The 20,113-nt window shown below is 41.9% G+C and overlaps 1 protein-coding gene across 2 annotated transcripts in view; it reads left to right on the top strand.

The window, feature by feature from the left end:
* Positions 1-20,113, top strand: part of cblb (Cbl proto-oncogene B, E3 ubiquitin protein ligase) — a 92,448-nt gene that overhangs the window by 20,222 nt on the left and 52,113 nt on the right. For both annotated transcript variants that reach the window (XM_078265345.1, XM_078265344.1), the window contains exon 4: positions 12,743-12,889. In XM_078265345.1, the coding sequence (XP_078121471.1) occupies positions 12,743-12,889 (147 nt within the window). The remainder of the gene's footprint in view (positions 1-12,742; positions 12,890-20,113) is intronic.

The raw sequence follows: 20,113 nt of genomic DNA, 5'->3' as shown, positions 1-20,113 counted from the left end.
ATTCGGGGTGGCATTACTGACTGGACTGAGAGATACTTTGCTGAACAGCCCACAACGAAAGATCTCTAATTGTATTATGAGAAGCGTAAAAATATTTTCGGTTCATTATGAAACTGTGGCGGGACAAATTAGATAGAAATTATGGCGGGGCGCCACAGTCTGGTTAATGTATGGGAAACACTGATATATTTAAAATCCCTCATCAATCACTAAGCTCCTGCCTTGAAGAGATAAAGCTATGGATAAAAAAACTTCTTACAGCTAAATAGCTCCAAAACAAGCTATTTTAGTTGGCACACCACACCAGTCACCCCCCATAACCCACATCACCTTCTCTGGTCAAAACCCAATCATACCCCAATCATTGACAGTAAGATTTGAGCCTCATCTCACATTTCAGCCCACATTAAACATCTGTGCAAGACTTCCTTCTACAGAAGTAGTGTAGTGTACAACAGCAACAGCGCCGCTAGGATCCTAATGAAGGTACGAAAATACGACCACATCACACCCATCCTTCACTCACTCCACTGGCTTTCTGTCTCATTCAGAATCGAGTACAAAATCTCCCTACTCACCCATCAGTGCATCCAGGGTAATGTCCCTCCCTACTTTAAAGAACTACTCACACCACAAACCTCTTTTTCCAACTCTTTTTATTTGAATGACATACAGCGGAGGCCATGGTGAATGAAGCATAATAGGTGACAGACCTGCGTGAAGCTGGCCCCCCATGTCATCCAAAAATTATTAAAATCACTGCTATTCGTTTGTGCTACGTTTGTGCCGGTTTGTGCCATAAAATTATCATTTGTGCTGTTAAGGGTTTTAAGTAATTCAACTTTACATTTGGCATTAATGTCCTAATCTTCCCAAAATGTTCTCAATCGTTTGTGCTACGTTTGTGCTGATTTGTGCCGTTAAAAGAAACATTTGTGCTACTTCGGTTTTTATGTTATCAGGCTATATTTGTTACACGGCTACTATTTGCGCTGCAAAGGCTTCTGACACCAGCCATCACTCCCATGAACGGGACATTCTAAAACGCTTAACGTGAAAAAGCTTAACGTGGTCATGAACACTTAAGCCTGTCAAAAAAACTAAACCGAAATCCAACGATTATAGAAGTTATCTCACGTTAACATTTTCTTCTTCATTGGCGCCTATGGCGAGGAAAAAGCTTAACGTGGTTTAATGTACCTGAACAATGATCAATGATTACCAAATTGCTCTCTCATAACCACTGAAAACGTTAAAAAAATCAAACCCAAATTCCAGTTATTATTCCTGACATTAAGCGTTTGTGCTTCACATTTTCAGCAGGGCAGCGGAGCGGCTGTGGGTTGACTCTCCACGGTTCTCATGGGCTTTATAAGTCCTAACATGAAAAGGCTTAATGTGGTTTAATGTACCTAAACAACAATCAATCATCATGAAATGTCTCTCTCATATTGCTCCTCATAACCACTGAAAACCCAAAATTTAAGTCCAATTATTATGGACGTTATCTGACATTAAGCGTTTCTGTTTCATTAAGGCTATTGTAAGGAAAAATGTCCCATTCATGGGAGTGATGGCTGGTGTCAGAAGCCTTTGCAGCGCAAATAGTAGCCGTGTAACAAATATAGCCTGATAACGTAAAAACCAAAGTAGCACAAATGTTTCTTTTGACGGCACAAATCAGCACAAACCTAGCACAAACGATTGAGACCATTTTGGGGAGATTCGGACATTAATGTGTGTAACCTATAAAGCATTATAACTTAAAAACAGAGTAGCACAAATGTTTTTTGTAACAGCACAAATCGGCACAAACGATTGAGACCATTTTGGGGAGATTTGAACATTAATGGGGGGCTGGGTGATGTCACTGGCCAGAAAATGTAAAGTTGAATTACTTAAAACCCTTAACAGCACAAACACTAATTTCTACGGCACAAACCGACACAAACGTAGCACAAACGAATAGCAGTGTTTTTAATAATTTTTGGATGACATGGGGGTCCAGCTTCACGCAGGTTTGAGACAGTATGTCAGATCCCCTCAAGTCCCTTATCCACCCGCAAACCAACCCAGATCAGGTCCAAACCAGATGGGGACAAATGACACAGACCCATGCACACAGACAAATACACACCAGTAAGGACATACAACATCCAAAACATAAAAAAAAATTAAAAAAAATAAGTACAGAAATTTTTTTTAAGAAATACAGGAAGAGAGAAAAGAAAAAAAAAGTCTGAAACAGTCTAGAAGGAACACAGTCCTCCAAGTCAGGAGATAAGCTGAGGGAGTCAACGAGTTCTAGGAAAGGGTTCCACGTCTCTAGGAATGTTGAGATAGAGCCTTTAAGTGAAGATCTAAGCTTCTCAAGCTTCAAATTGTCTAGCTCCTCTTTAATCCAACAGTCATGTGTAGGGGGGCGGGAGAGCCTCCAGTTTAGCAAGATCAGTCTCCGGGCTAGCAGAGATGTAAATGCCAGGGCCCGCCGCAGTGCAACAGGGAGGTCAGTGTCAGGGGAAATGCCAAAAATAGCTGATAAAGGGTTTGGGGGAATAATAATATGATCATGGTGTCAAAAATGCTCATCCAAAAAGTTGTGAATTTAGGGCAAGACCAGAACATATGAGTGTGGTTGGCAGGAGACTGGTTACACCTATTACAGGCATCCCGGACAGTGGAGTATATTTTACGCAATTTTGCATTTGTGTAGTGAACTTTATGAAGGACCTTGCATTGGATTAGGCCATGACGAGCACATATGGAGGAAGAATGAACCATAGCCAGAGCAAGGTCCCATTGTTGGTCCGGAATAGTCATGTTCAGATCGCTCTCCCATGCAGCTTTTGTCAAAGTACAAGGGTTCGCGGAGGCTGAGCACGTATAATACAGAAACACATTTCTTGCGTTTCGGGTCTACCGCCAGGAGGGAATCAATCAGGGTTTCCAGGGCTAGATATAGAATACGGAATAGAGCTCTGTGAAGGACACAAATATGCCATCTTTGTATAGGTCTTTGACACTAACGACACCATTACTGTGCCAGGCCCTAAATGCCAGGTCTGAACTTGAAGGTGTAAAGACATGGTTTTTAAGCAGTGGGGTCAAGACAGAAGGGCCCTGTAAGCCAAAGTTTTTCCTAACTTGACTCCAGATCTTGAGTGAGAGTGATACAATCGAGCATGCACCCACAGATGTTAAAGGCAGAGGGAGTTGAGAGCAGAGGACCGACCGCATTGGAAGGTGTGAACCTGCCCTTTCCAAATGAACCCAGACGGGTAGTGAGGCGCAGTCGTCGCTCATCCAGTACAGGAGTTTATGCAAGTTAGCTGCCCAGCAGTATCGCCTGAAGTTAGGGAGCGCCAGACCCCCTCAGCCTTCGGAGATTGTAATATCGCCTTTCGGATCCTAGCAGGTTTGCTGCCCCATAGAAATTTAGATATTACCCTCTCCAGCTTGTCGAAAAAGATTTAACGATAAGTACAGGGATGCGCTGGAAAAGATAAAGGACTTTATGGAGGACAACCGTCAGTTTTCTTTCTTACCCTCACCTGTGGTCATGAAGGTTGGGTCATGATCGAAAGATCCAGGGTACAAGCGGCCAAAATGGGTTTCCTCAGGAGGGTGACTGGCGTCTCCCTTAGAGATAGGGTGAGAAGCACAGTCATCTGTGAGGAGCTCGGAGTAGAGCCACTACTCCTTTGCGTCGAAAGGAGCCAGTTGAGGTGGTTCGGGCATCTGGTAAGGATGCCCCCTGGGCGCCTCCCTAGGGAGGTGTTCCAGGCACGTCCAGCTGAGAGGAGGCCTCAGGGAAGCCCATGGACTAGGTGGAGGGATTATATCTCCAATCTGGCCTTGGAACGTCTTGGGATCCCCCAGTCGGAGCTGGTTAAAAGTTTAGCATAGAATTTGGCAAATATTTCATTAATGTTGACAGGGTCAGTGTGGATCTCGCCTGTGCTAGCTCTAATGGCAGGAATTAGCCGTGAGGTTGCCTTGGCTCTGGCCTGATGAATTTGGTAAACGCCGTGTTGAATTCAGCCAGGAGCGAAGTCTTGTGCTCGGCTAGCATAGCCGTTAGCATGAATTCCATTGCGCTCGACAGTGAGTCATCCTTCTTTTGCTCCTCTTTCTTCGACCTGTTGGACATACTTTCGACGTGGTGAAGTGCTGCCGAATATAGTTAGATATCAATGGCTAGTTGTAGCGCTTTGGTTGAACTATAGAGAAAGTTAAAGATGAATAGGTTGGGAGCATGGTAAAAGCGACTACTCCAGCATGTCGCTCACCGGAAGTCAGCTGCTCCTGTTTTTTAACCTCTTTTTAATCTTGTTTTACTCTGTAGAACTTGGGGATTGCTTTTAACAATGAAAGGTGCTTTACAAATAAAATGTATTATTGTCATTATTATAGAAAAACAGCCAACTTAAACTACTTGGTAAACATTGTAAACATCAGAGCAACCAGATCCATTACGCACAGGAGAGGAGTGAAATAAGAGAGGGAGAGCGCAAAATGAGTGCCAGGCTACAACAACCCAGTTGCGCCGATCAGACGCAAAGAAAGACATATTGCCATCATCTGCAAAACCTTGAGACGGATAGCGGGTACAAGTGATGCATAATTCATGGTGCTATCAGCAGCCGCAGATCTTTTTGTTTAAATTCTTTTATTACCCCTCTGTGTTCTCTTTACCCTCACCACAGCTGTTTGTTCTCCACCAGCCTCCACTCTACCCTTGTGGTTGCAGCAGCAGCTGCAGCAGCCTGTTGGAGATCTGATAGACATCTCATGTATCTAATAGTCCCTTTGTGAAGCCTACAGTCCCTCATGGCCACTCTGCTCTCACTGTGTCTCTGCTGTCACCTGCACTAGCACATTCAAACCCAAACACACAGATAGAAAAACAAGACTCGCCCTTCATGGCCCTATTGGCTCAAAGCATGTAGCATTAAAATGGGACAAATTCTAGTAAACTATAATGAAACTGAAATGTTCTGAGTTCTCCCAAGAAACATTTCTAGTATATTTTTATATATGTATATTAATTAACTATGAAATCATTATTTCATATCATTACTTCTCTCACTGGCTCGAATGTTTAAGAAGGAAATGTATACACATGTCACCGTGAGCTAGTGTAACAGCAGTTTGTGACAGAGGATAGCGATATTGTTCAGGTGACAGGAAACCAGTATGAATAGAGATAGTGGGAGGTTGAGCTGCAGTAGTGCAGGTGTCACCACAATAACGGAGTGACACCATGTAGGCCAGTGTCAGCAAGTTTGTTTTTTGGTTGTAAAAGTGTTTGAATGTAAGATTCTATTTTATTTTAAAGAGGCTAAAATTTGACTTTTACTAAATGTTTTTTTGGAAACCTGTATGGTTGTATGTAGAGCTGTTGATGGGCTGGATAGCTATGCATAACAGAGCCATCGAAGGATGTCTGTAACAACTGTGTTAGTCAGCCAACAGTTTCTGGCCACCCAACTCCCAGAGTTTGAATTACAACCATTTTGTAAGAATCTGCAGCGTTTACCTCTGCATCCCAAATGGAGAGTTTTTTGGCTGGTCCTGGTTGATTAGAGGCCTAATGCTGACTGAAGAGCATGAAATTACTGAGACGGGCTTGGCTTTGTCAGTGCGCGCGCGCACACACACACACACACACACACACACACACACAAAACCAAGGCACAGAATAGTGATTCTCACTTATCCCACTTTGGCCTGCTGTTCACCTCTTTACTTTATTCCAGCCATTACTCTGCAAGTGCAGTACATGGAAAAACGATCAGTCTAGTTGAATCTGGTGTTTGCTGTTGAAGGAATTGAAGTCAATATATTTTCTAGGTAGCTTATGCATCTTGTAGTCAGTCACAGTTGTAGAATGAGTCATATCACTGTCAGCTATGTTGTGTACACCACGTGAAAAAGCTGTGTGTGCGTGGTCAAGGACAGAAAGTACACAGCATCTGCTATGTTGTAAATCATTTGACCCAAACAACATTGAGATTGATCATAGTCTGCTATCAGTAGACGAAAACATTGCAGTCAAAAATAAATCATGCCTGCCTCACTTTGTAACTAACATCTAGATGTATAGAACAGAATACTGTACTGCTAATCAGAACCTTTAGCCTGAGTTTTATCTGGAGAATAAGTGCATTCAGATTTCCTATATTGCTCATAACCTTTTGTAACCTACTGCTGTTGGTTACATTGCATGTTGCCAGAATAGAAATACATTTTTCTGAAATATTTAAACATGTGGTTGTAAATAATTTCTGTAATCATGGTAATCTGGTGTGTTTACATTTCTGTTCCTTAAAAGAGTTGTCATAGCCCTCATGCCTTGTGGCTGTAGCAAGTTTTGTTCAAGTGACTAAACCACAAATCTATGCAGCAGTTTTTAAAGTGCCCATATTATGAAAAAAATCACTTTTTCTGGGATTTGGGGTGTTATTTATATCTGGCACGCATACAAACTTTGAAAAAAAAACATCCATGCTGTTTTGAGTGAGAGAGGGGTTTCTGAATGTGTCCTGCCTTCAGTCTCCGGGTGAGCTGTTCAAAATCTGCATGGCTTTCTATGTAACTAGCCGAAACGAGGGAGCTAGGGGGTTAACCGTTAGCATGCTAGCACTAGCATGCTAGCTCGTTCTCAATGGCAAAACACTGCTACAACACACACAAATTCACCCTAATCTACAAAATAAATTGTATAGAACTACTTACATGTCCCTGTTCTGCAGGTATTCCATGCAAAGTTGGAAGTGCGCCTTCGTTTAGAAGAAGTCTCCCGGCTAATCCTGCCTTGTACAGGCCGAAGTTGGAGAAACAGCTAGCTAGCTCATGTAATCCTTAGCTAGCTACTGCGCATGTGCGACTGCCAACAAAGATGTTACCGAAGTTGAGATGTCTCACTCTGTAGCTAAAACAGAGACCTGACACAGGGTGAAAAGAGGAGCTGCAGCAATGTGCAGTACAATAAAAATATGGTGTTTTTTGAAAATTAAACCATGTAAACCTATTCTGATACAATCTCAAATTACAATTAAAGCTGCAAGCAGCGATGGACGGGCCCTCGCGCCTCTGCGCGTGTCGGGGTTACTGGCGGACGCCGCTCCTTGCGACCGTGCATTTGTGCGGCACTCAGACACTGCAAATCGTCACCAATGAAAAGGGAACTCCCTGGTCGAGTTCAACGATACCTCACACAAGACTCTACGTCATACAGCTACATTAGCTGTGAAAAGGGGCGTGGCTAAATTATAGGGGGCGGATAAAACCATCACCAATTAAAAAGGAACTCTCTTCTGATTTCAATGATACCTCACACAAGACTCTACCTTAGATGGGTCAGCATTTATGAAAGGGGGCGTGGCTTAAACATAGGGGGCGGGCCAAAACATCACCAATGAAGAAGGAAGTCTCTGCTGAGTTCAATGATACCTCACACAAGGGTCTACCTTAAACGGTTCAAATGTTATGAAAGGGGCGTGGCTTAAGCATAGGGGGCGGGCCAAACCATCACCATTGAAGAAGGAACTCTCTGCTGAGTTCAATGACACCTCACACAAGACTCTACCTTAAACGGTTCAAATGTTATGAAAGGAGGCGTGGCCTGAGTAAGTGGGCATGGTTAAAGTATAGTGGGTGGCTCAGTATCACATGTCGACCACACATAATAAGTTTCATGTAAATCGGATGATGTTTGTCATATAAGGCGCATTTCCTGTTGCCAGCGGGGGGCGCTATGACCAAAAGTAAATATTGGCCTGTAGATGTCCTCAGACCTGGACCCTTGTCAATCGTGAGAAATTTCGGACAGATGCGACTACGTACACTCAAGTTACAACAATTTCTTTGTTCATCGCTAAACACTCAAAATGGCCGCCACGCCACACCCACACTGTTTGACGAAAAGTTTTTCTTTTATAACTTTTCATCTAATTTATCGCACCGTTGTGACGAAAAGAGAGCTGAGCCAGAAGGCAAAGCTCTCAATCTACCGGTCAGTTTTTGTTCCTACCCTCACCTATGGTCATGAAGGCTGGGTCATGACCGAAAGAACAAGATCCAGGGTACAAGCGACCGAAATGGGTTTCCTCAGGAGGGTAGCTGGCGTCTCCCTTAGAGATAGGGTGAGAAGCTCAGTTATCCGTGAGGAGCTCGGAGTAGAGCCGCTGCTCCTTTGCGTCGACAGGAGCCAGTTGAGGTGGTTCGGGCATCTGGTAAGGATGCCCCCTGGGCGCCTCCCTAGGGAGGTGTTCCAGGCACGTCCAGCTGGGAGGAGGCCTCATGGGAGACCCAGGACTAGGTGGAGGGATTATATCTCTAACCTGGCCTGGGAACGCCTTGGGATCCCCCAGTCGGAGCTGGTTAATGTGGCCTGGGAAAGGGAAGTTTGGGGTCCCCTGCTGGAGCTGCTACCCCCGCGACCCGACCCCGGATAAGCGGATGAAGATGGATGGATGGATAGAACTTTTCATCTTTGGGTGTTGAGATGATACAGACCAAATTTGAAGTCCGCCGGATGAAATCTCTAGGAGGAGTTCGTTAAAGTATAGCACCTTGACTTTTAGGCCTACTTCCTGTTGCCACTAGGGGGCGCTATGACTTTAAGTAAATATCGGCCTTTATTTGTCCTCAGCGTTGGACTCTTATGAATCCTGAAAAGTTTCGAGCCAATTGGACAATGTACACTCAAGTTACACCCACTTCCTGTTTTGATGGCGAAAAGCACAAAATGGCCGCCCCGCCACGGCCACGCCCTATGACGAAAAGATTTTCTTTTAACAACTTTTCATCTATAACGTCTTAAGATGGTACAGACCAAATTTGAAGTTGATCGGATGAAAGCTCTAGGAGGAGTTCTGCCAAAATCGCACTAATTTCGAACTTTGAAATCAAAATGGCGGACTTCCTGTTGGGTTTAGGGTATGGCTACAATGACGTTTTTTGTACATCTTGACATGTTACATATGTTTACCAAGTTTCGTGAGTCTACATTAAACGCACTGCAGGGGCTCAATTTCTTTAACTTTGTAGGGGGCGCTAGCGAGCCATTTTTGTGTGCCTATTCCCGAAACCCTTACAATACCTACATTTTCACCAGACTTGATGCGACCGCCAGTTTTGGTGAGTTTTTGAATACGTTAAGCCCCTCAAAAAGCCAATTAATTTGGTGTAATAATAATAATTCCTTCAGTTTCAATAGGGCCTTCGCCGCTGTCGGCGCTTGGGCCCTAATTATGAACCTGAAAATGAGCATAATATGGCCACTTTAAAGTGTTATTTTAAACAATTCTTAGAGGGACTTTAATTACTACTATTTCGGGCGCTGCCAGTAGCAGGTTTTTTCTTTCCCTAATTACAGTCTCAGTCCCAGCATCAGTACTTTAGATGTCATTTAGCTGACACTTTTATCCAAAGCGACTTCCAATACGTGCACACCATGAAGGTACAAACTCTTCTACAAACAGTAGAATTGAGTACAAGTCCATAAGCTTCAAGTATGTTATATTTCATGGCATCATCTACTTAGCTAAGGTGCAGTCGATAGAGATGTGTTTTTTGCCTGTAGCTCCGTAGCTTAGCCAAACCTGTGCGAGGCTTTGAATTGATGCATGCTTGGAACTGAGAGCAAACAGTACAGTATTAGATTCAATTCAAATAATAACTAATAACATACATGATCCTTTATTGTTAAAGAATACATAAAAAAACAATAATCACATAAAATAATTAATGGTATTGGTCTCTGACCAGTCTGCCATTCTCGCCAAAACATATAGGACTTACTTAAACATACTGACTTCATTGAGAAGACCTTTGCAATTTTATCAGCCATTTCTAATCATCTCAACCACTGCAATAATATATTCATCAAACCCTAACAACAATATGAACAGCACTCTTCATAAACGCAATATAACAGTAACAATGACTGTTGATGAATAATTATGAAAATAATGGTCATATGTTAATCAGAATCAGAAAAAGATGTATTGCCAGGTAGCATTTACTAGGAATTTGTCTCTGTTGATGGTGCATGCATAAAAACATATTTAAACAATAACATGAAATAATCAAACAATAAATACAGAAACAAATAACACATACATATAATTAAGCATTAAGCAAAAAAAATGGCTGTGGGCTTTAGTGCAGGATGTGCAGAAATGTTGAGGGATGTGCAAAAGTTCAGGATATGTAGAATGTGCAGAGGACAGGATGTAGGGTTAGATTCAATATCAGTGGGGGACCAGGGCCTTTTTAATGAGGCTGACTGCAGAGGGGAAGAAACTATTTTTATGGCGTGAGGTTTTTGGTCCTGACAGCAGCCTTTTGCCTGAGGGGAGAGGTTCAAAACGTTTGTGTCCAGTGCTACAATCTTTCCTGCCCGCCTCAGCGTCCTGGAGGCAGATAGGTCCTGGAGAGACGGCAAATTGCAGCCAATCATCTTCTCAGCAGAGTGGATGATATGCTGCAGTCTTCCCTTGTCCTTAGCAGTGGCAGCAGATTGTACTTATCCCCACCAAAGACAAGTCCAATGAGGCTGGTGTTGTCTTGATGGACTGGTGACTGGAGGCAGCTGTTGGTGCAGAGAGAAGAGCAGAGGGGAAAGGATGCAGCCTTGAGGGGGACCCGTGCTGACACCCCCTAGCCTGGTTGACACCAGACCCTTCTCAGTTGTAACTGAGAGTGGGTCTGGGCAAGGTTCATTTCCAAAGGGGCGTCACCAACGGACACCGCTCAAATGCCTCTGGGCACATTGGATAGTCCTTCAACCAAACAGACCACGATCCAGGTGACGTAGCAGCGACATCGGCATCAACGGGTTGCTGCGCTTCGGTAGCCGTCATGTTGAATGTAAACAAAAAGCTGCTCGCCGTCGCTGCGCTATCGTCATCATGTAAAGCCCGCCTCAACGTTTGTGATTGGTGCCTCGATTTGGAAAAAATGGAAATCGGCTTGAATGGGCTCTTGGCCAGACTGAAATTTGCCGGAAGTTCGTCAGGGTTTTCCCAGGCTACACACCCCCACATTCCTTTTAGAAATTCCTCAATTAGTGTCATTAATTGAGAATGCCAGCCCAGTTTTTCATATGTGCTGCCCATACAGTAGGTGCTACCTGAGCGAGCCCAGTGGCTTGTTTGAATTTAGTTGAATAATCACACAACAGAAGTGGGCCAGCTGACCAATCAGAGGACTGGGCTTTTCGGGAAGGCGGGCAAAGAGCTCAAATGGAGTGGTTTAGGTAGAGGCACTGCAGCAATGTATGGCAAGCCATTTTAACATGTAATAGCTAGACTGGATATTTATAGCAGATATCCGTAATGCAATTATTCCTAGTCAAAAAGAACATTTCAGATATCCACAGTAACATTCTTCCTATCTACAATTGTCATTTCAGATATCCACCACATCATTCTTACTCGTACAAATGACATCACGTTTCCCATCCATGTGTATGGAGCTTTTAATTTCAGAGATCCACAACCTCATTCTTCCTATCCAGAATGAACTTTAACAATGAACAATACGATTTCTACTAGAAAGAATCTTATTGTGGATATCTCAATTGACATTCTAACTAGTGAGTATACAATTTTGACAAGTAGAAATGGTAGTGTGTATAACTAAAATGTAATTACAGATGGGCGTGTGGTTTTATTAAATGTTAAAACAGCTTGCCATAAGCAATGAGCAGTATCAGAAACAGTATGATTTTTTTGAAGATCATGTAATCCTGTTCTAATAGACCCCAAGAGTACAAATATGATGCTGAAAATGTGTATAATAGGGGCTCTTTAAGTGAATGGCAATATTGTAATTATATTGTAATACAAAAGTGGTATTTTAATGCATGCTAACAAAAATCCATCGGAGTTACTGCTGACTGAGCAGATAAGGCACCAGGATTGCCTGCTGCACAGAATAAATCTCCATGGTAATTTATTTGCCACTGCTTTCATAAAACTGAGTCACGGTTTAATAAAGCCAGGATAAGTGGAAAAACCCAGCTTAATCCGCTATATGGGTTTGGTGAAATAGCCCTGTGGTATAATAATGAAAGAAAACAGGATAAGTATGATATCATTGAAGTTAATAAAGAAATACTGTACTGTATGGCCCTCAATAAGTAGAATGTTGAAACAATAATAATAAAAAACAAATACTATTAATACAGTATATTAATATTACAACTCTTATTTTTGCCTCATATTGTGGCAGGAGAAGACATATTTAGCCATGCCTTAATCTTCCACGAACAAAAAAGTTGTTTTTGTCCTCAGGGTAGGCAGTTAAGCCTGGTGTAATATTTTCAAATTTTTTGAAATATTTTATCTTATTTCTTTGTATCTTGGACATGTACATAAGTAATGTATTTCTGTTTCAATGTCCTGGTGGCAGTGTGTACAGACACATTCCTCTCTTGGTCTCCACAATTTTAAATGATGACCTCTTTCAATTTCCAGTTTATGGTTGCTGATTGCTCAGGAGAGCTTTGTATATAAGGGAACGTTTATCAGCTTGATTTAAATGCTGCCAACATATCATTGATCTTTATTTGGAGTTTAATTTTCAAAGGGGGTGTTTTCAATTTCTATGTAAGTCAATAACATTTGAAAATAAGTCCACAGTTTTGAAGGCCAAATAATTTCCAAATGGTGTCTGTTGAACTGTTGACTGTGGTAACTGTTTCCTCTCTCTTCTGGCCTCTTTTCTGCAGGAGGAACCTGACCAAGCTGTCTCTAATCTTCAGCCACATGCTGGCTGAAATCAAAGCCATCTTTCCAGGAGGACAGTTCCAGGGAGACAGTTTCAGGATCACCAAAGCTGATGCAGCTGACTTCTGGAGGAATTTCTTTGGAGAAAAGTAAGCTTCACTTCATCTTGGCTTCATATTTTGCAGATTTGAGTTGGTGCTCCCCTTTTTAATATATCAGGATTTCATACTGTGATAAGAAGCTGCTGCTGTCAGGATCTTTATATTGTCAAAGTCTGTGGATGTTTCTTGTTTTTTCATCTTCAGGGTACTTTCACTTTCTTGATAGTTCAAACATGTGCATGCTGATTCCCAGATGTGGGGAGCACCTCAAAGACAGTGTGACACTGCACACACTACACTGCTTACACAGACACACACACACACACACACACACACACACACACACACACACACACACACACACACACACACACTCTACATTGTCTATACTTTGTCACCTTTTGCCAGCTTTATGGGTCAATGTTCAAGGTTCTTCATTGGTCATGTGCACAACAATATATAGTCATTGGCAAAGGAAATCCTTACCAGGTTAAGTGTCATGTGATGAGCACAGAACAGAGTTCAGCAGTCTTGTGGCCTGTGGGATGAAGCTGTCCCTGAGCCTGGTGGTGTGCAAGGTTATAATAGTTTTGAATTTTCAATTAGTTTATTTTATTTTAACATTTTTAATTTAAGTTTAGTTAAGGTTCAGGTATAATTTCTCAGAAATATCTACTTTTCATATACAGAAAAGCCATGATGTTTAATGATTAATCTTTAGTGGGCTACTTTATTGTCCGCTGTGAAGCAATTACGGCACAGCACCATCTCGTTTCAAGTCTGTTCAATTTCTGTGGTTCAATGTCACGAGAGTTGACATGCTGTCTCCTTTTTCAGTAGTGTCATCATCAGAAACCAAAATTGATTTATGTTCCTTTTTATTTTATTTGTATTTGTTTTTTAACCTGGCAATATAGCTTCAGTTTAGTTTTAGTTTTTCTGAAAAGTTTTAGTTTTATTTAGTTTCAGTTTACAAAAGATATTTGTCACTGCTCATTTTCTTTTTTGGTTTTAGTTTACCATAATAATCCTGATGGTGCGGGACAGGATGGTAATGTCTGCCGTACAGCAGCAGACAGAACAGGCGGAGCCTAGCCACACTGCCTGGGGGCTGCCTGTCAGGAAGCTCACTTTATTTGAGTAAATAAGACATACTTACAAAGTCTGTATCAGGGTTTTAGAGCCCTCTTCCTACTGCCACTCTGGTTGTGAATGTATGTGATAGGAAGAGTATGTTTTTAGTATGATGTTACAGTAAGACTTGCACAGTGCTCAAAGTTCAGATTTGTCTGTTTTTATAGCTATTTATTCCTGTCAGGACAATATACGGCCTATCTGGGAGTTTTAGCAACCTAGACTATCTGGGTTGTTTCATCAGTTGTATTTTACGGATAAAATAAAAGCACAGAAGTGCCACTTTGTTGTGCTTGGAAGCTCAAGGTGCTTTAAAGAACCACTAATTATTCTTTAAATAGAAGCTAAGGGGGAGATCACGTGACCAGCACCCGCAATGGTCGCAGAAGACTGAGGCTCTCGTACCCACCTCCACATTTCATTGAATAACCAGACGCTAATATATTTAATATATTCTAATATAATTCTTAATATATTCTATCTAATAATTTGACGCTCCTTGCAACTGAGAGAAGCCAGCTTCCATTGAAAATGAATGACTTCCGGTATCTTTAGAAGCTCAAGTCGGCGGTGGTGTGTACGTACAGTAAGGATTAATCATTTTTATTAGGGGGTCTGAGCCCGAGTCTGGAAAGAACCGGCGGTAGCAAGAGCTACGCTGTTCGCACAGCAGGGCTGTGGAACCCTATTGTTTTTCTACTGATTAATCATCATCATCATTATTCTTCTGAAACTCTGCAAGGACCTCAGGCGCAAAAATTGACCCACTTCCACCACTAGGTGGCGCTATAGCAGAAAAAACGTGTTTGGCTCTATAACTCCCTATAACTCCCACATTGTACATCGGACATTTAAAATCCATATATCCACGCTTCCCTGGATCCAACTGAATCACGTGATATAGGCCACGCCCATATCCGCCTAAACTTTTATGTGTGAAAAATCGCGATTTATTAAAAACCTACTTTTTCGAACTCCTCCTAGACCGTGCAACCAATTTGCACGAAATTTGGCAGGCAGCATCTCCAGATGGGCCGGACAAAAAGTTAATAAAAATAATTTTGATAGGACAAAAATTGCGCATATTACGCACAAACAAATTTGTGTATCTAACTATGAAAACACAAACTTTGCCATATCTCAGCCAAAATAAATGCCATCAAGGCCAAACTTTAGATTCTTGTTTGACATGACCCTCTGAAGGTCCCCCACACGTTTTACGAAAATTGGTCACTAGGGGGCGCTACAAGTACAAAAAGTTTATATCTCAAAAACCGCTCATCCGATTTTTACAAAATTTGTTGGGTACCATTTAGGGCCATTCCTGAGGCCAACGCTAGAGTGGGGTACTGAGGGGTCAAAGTGGGCGTGGCCTATCGGACCCAAGTCCAAATGTACTACTTACACTAACGTGAACAACTTAAAATTTACAGGGTAGATAGACAATGGGACATGGACCACACCTACCAAAAATTACACATGTGGACCACTAGGTGGCGCTATAATGGTTTTTTTGCCTTTAAGTCCCACAATACACATCGCACATTAGAAATCCTTACATCCATGTCTTCCTTGAATCAAGCTGAATCACATGATATAGACCACGCCCATTTCCGCTCAAAAGTTTTTTTGCAATATCGCACAATGCGCATAACCAACTTTTTCGAACTCGTCCTAGGCCGTGTGAAGGATCAGCACGAAACTTGGTACGTAGCATCTCCAGATGGACGTGACCAAAAGTTACTTAAGGAATTTTGCTACGTTAAAGTATGCGCATTTGACGACCAAACAAATTTTCATACCTAGCTACCACACGCGTATCATATCATATCTCGGCCAAATTAAATGTTATCAGCAAAGAACTTGAGATCGTTGTTTAACATCCCACTACGATGCTCTGTACCAAATTTGGCAAAGATCGGCCTTTAGGGGGTGCAATAAGCAACGTTTATTTGTTTTGGCCAATAACTCAATGCATTTAAATGGGAAAATTGCAATTGCAATATCTCTGCCACAGTAAATGCAATCTACACGAAACTATAATCAACGTAGACGTGTTTTGGCCCTTTTACTCAATGTTAATGACATATTTGCAATGTGAATGTACCACAGACCTTGCAGCTCACACTTCTCAATATTTACTGATTTGGTTTTCGCTTTTGCGTGCTCCTCTGGTTTTTTACAATAAACAAACTTCTTAAGCCACCTGACAAAGTTTCCACAACCTTCACAGTGGATGAATGCAACTCTTTTCTCTCACTTTTTCAATCCAAAATCAACACCATTCATAGGCGCCGATACCGTTCAATTAAACATTGCAGTTGGTGCTAAGTGGAGCGTCTGTCATAGTGTGATTGGTTATGTTGGTGTCATTGATTCTTAATTTCCCACGAAGCACCCACGGCGCCTATGACACCATTTACAACAACTTGACCACCTCCCGTGCTCCTTCAACCACCACACCTGCCTCTCCCCCTTCACCCTCTCAGTCACTCTCTCATTTCTCTCTGCTGTCCCCTGTGATCAGGGGGATTAAGAAGTTTGTTTATTGTAGAGAATTGTTAAAGGTAGTCTGTATATGCATGGAGGTGAATTTTTGACCGCTACGCTTGCAACGGCGACGTACCGCAGACGTCGCGGCTCGCACCTCTCGATATTTACCGATGTTTGCCGATGGGGTCTGCGGTCTCAGAGGGTTAGGGGATTTAATATAATTTTTTATGTTCTTACCACACTTTGCGCAGAGCTAACAGCTCACCCTTTGCTACAAATTTATCAGTGAATCCCGGTAGGTTACTCGAGACATATATGCATGTAAATTTGAAGATGGCTGAGCTTTCAATCCTTTCAGTTAACATCAGGGGGTTAAACGGGCTGATCAAACGAGCTAAATTCCTGGCCTATTTAAGAAGGAAGAACATAGATGTGGCGCTTATACAAGAGTCACATTTATGTAAAAGAGATGTAAATCTTCTACAAAATAAATGCTTCAAAGTTGCTGCCTCCTCTAGTGATGACACCAAAACCAAGGGCTCCATTGTGTTGCTGTCGCAACAAAAATAGTAAAGACCTATCAGGCAGGATATTTTATATATGTACCACAATAAGGAGTAGGAAAATACCCTTTGCTTCGGTATATATACATATGATGAAAGCTTTCCTGCACCTAACCAATGAATTGCTCTTACTCAATGAATATTCACTAATTATAGGGGAGACATGAATGCAGTGCTAGATTTAAATCAAGATAGATCAGGGGTCAATCACACAAAAGCCCAAAAACATATATCAGACATGTTTAGAGCAGTTGTGGAATCTCACCATTTTACAGATATATGGAGGATGCACAACCCTACTAGCAGGGATTACACCTTCTTTTCCACACGTCACCTCACCCACTCCCGCATTGATTATATTTTGTGCTCCAGTGAGCTTAAGGCAGTGTTTCACACGATAGCAATAGAACCAGAAATTCTGTCTGATCACAATGCGCTGATAACCACATTCCATTGTGATATGTTAGGAGAAAGATCTAGGAGGTGGAAATTGAATAATTCCCTTTTCCAGAACACAGCCTTTGATGCAGAATTTAGAGCCAGACTGGCAGAGTTTATATCAATCAACACCACTCAGTTTCTGTCACCGCATTTATCTGGCAGGTAACTAAAGGATTTATTAAAGATTTCACATGTTCCTTTGCGGTCAACCTGAAGAGGAAAAGAGAGGCAAGGATTGAGGAGTTGGAAGAACGCTGTAAATCTTTAGAGCAGTGTCTTAAGACTTCTACACATACTTTTCTAGTCACAAGTCGAACAGAGCTAAATGATCTGCTAAGAAGGAGAGTTGAATTTATAATGCACAGAGTGAGGCAAAATTATTATTTTTCCGCACAAATCGAGGTATCTCAACAAATCCTAAGGATATCAGCACCACTTTTCAATCCTCAGTCCTCCTGCAACCCAGATCCGACACAGTGCCAGGAGTTCCTAAAAGAACTAAACCTGCCTCTTCTTGACCCAGAGGAGGCAGAAGAACTGGGGCAACCTATAACGTTAGAGAAACTTAAATCAGCTTAATGCTGGCGTTTTCGCCAGGGTTGGATGGAATTCTATCAGAACTTCTACAGTATTTTGACATATTAGAACCTACCATTTTACAAGCTTTAACTTCAGCCATAGAGATGGGTACTTTCCACCAACAAACCAACACTGCGCCAATTTCTGTTATACCCGAAAAGGGCAAAGATCTTATGGATTGCTCAAATTTCAGGCCCATCAGTCTCATCAGGACTGATATTAAGCTTTATTCCAAAGTCTTATCTCTCCGCCTAGAGCGCTTTATCGAGAAGCTAGTCCACCCCGACCAAACAGGTTTTATACCAAAGCATCATGCTGCAGACAATGTACGCAGACTATTTCATATAATAGAAGAAGCCAAAAACCTTCCAACAACGGCAGCAGTTTTATCAGTGGACGCGGAAAAGGCTTTTGAACTACTTGTGGCAAGTAATGGAGAGGCTTGGTTTGGGGGCCAAATTCATTGACATGGTGCATACTTTTTATGCAAATCCCACGGCCATAGTCTCAGTCAATGGCTTGCATTCTCAGCCAGTTCCCATCCAGCGGGGCTCACGACAGGGATGCCCGCTTTCCCCCATGCCGTTTGCAATCTCTCTTGAACCGCTAGCCCAAGCCATGAGGCAACATAAAATCTGTAATGTCCAGATTAAATCCAGTAGCAGCTCAATATCATTATTAGCCCTCCCTAACCTTAAAGTGTATCACAGAGCCTTTCAACTACAGGCCCTCAGAGTGTGGATGGACCCTCGTCTACAGTTCCATGGAGAGAAATAGAGCAAAACCTAACTGGAAGTCTAAGACTGCAAGACCTTGCCTTTGCCGGTGTGTGTCCAAAAAAAGTGTATGCTGGCCCATGGCCCTATTATCACCAACACACTGACCAACTTTAAACAGCTGGAGGAGCAACTACGCTACACCATTAAGTGGCATTTGAATACCCCAATATGGCACAATGCACACTTACTGTCTGGTAACAAATCCTTTGCTTGTAACCGGTGGAGTATTTATACTTTAGACCAGCTATTCATTGAGAAAGGTATGTTGAGTTTTGAAGACCTGAGAGCTAGTTTTGAGGTCCCCAGGACATCCTTATACTTTTATCTGCGCTTAAGATCAGCCATTCATTAAATGGTTTGTTGATTTTCCTCTGAGAGGATTAGTGTCCAAGATTTATTCTAAACTGATGCAAATATCCATAGGAGAACTCCCAATAGTAAAGAAATGGGAACGAGAGCTGAGCACTGAGGGGAACGCAATTAATTTGAAGACAGTTTGGGACAACATTTTCCACTGTTCCAAGAACCCAAATCATCAGTATATCCACTTCAACATATGTCATAGGACATATTGGACTCCTCAGAAGAGATACGTCTCGAAAGCACTCCCTATTGTACATTCTGTCAACCTGAACACACTGCAACTTTCCTACATATGGCCTGGGAGTGTGAACAGGTGCATGAGTTCTGGCATAAAACAACATCAATACTATCTGATGGGATAGGATGTCTGACCCAATTGTTTTGTTACTTAATGACGACTCCAAATAACACCTACTTGAGAGACAGAGGAAGATTTGGCTCAACTGCAACTAAGAAAGTGATAGCTCAACGCTGCCCCGCAAATTGTGGAATTTGTTATGTATGTCTAGATGATAAATGGTGCTAAAAAAAAAAAAGAGAAAGAAGAGAGAGAAAAAGCTAAGAGTTTGAGATATTCTTCGGTCCCATGTTAATTTGCTGAATTCACTAAGTAGAGGAGCACTTTCTGCATTGACTAAATGGATTCAGGATATTGGGATACACAAACAAACACTTAAACTTAGATTACAGGGAATAAAACAAAAAGTCTCACTTTTCTTTAAATAGATGGTTTCTCTAAAGCAGGGGTCTTCAACGTTTTTTAAGCCAAGGACCCCTTAACTGAAAGAGAGACGTAGCAGAGACCCCCTACTAATTATATTGTATTAAATTAAGTTGCATATTAACTTAATAATTGTTGGCATGAGTTTATACATACAGTTTAACATATTTGCTAATATTTTGTTGTTGTTAAGACTTTT

This window comes from Sander vitreus, chromosome 13 (assembly GCF_031162955.1).
Source record: "Sander vitreus isolate 19-12246 chromosome 13, sanVit1, whole genome shotgun sequence".
NCBI lineage: Eukaryota > Metazoa > Chordata > Actinopteri > Perciformes > Percidae > Sander > Sander vitreus.
Note: the sequence above shows the minus strand (reverse complement) of the source record. Positions and strands in the feature narration are given on the sequence as shown.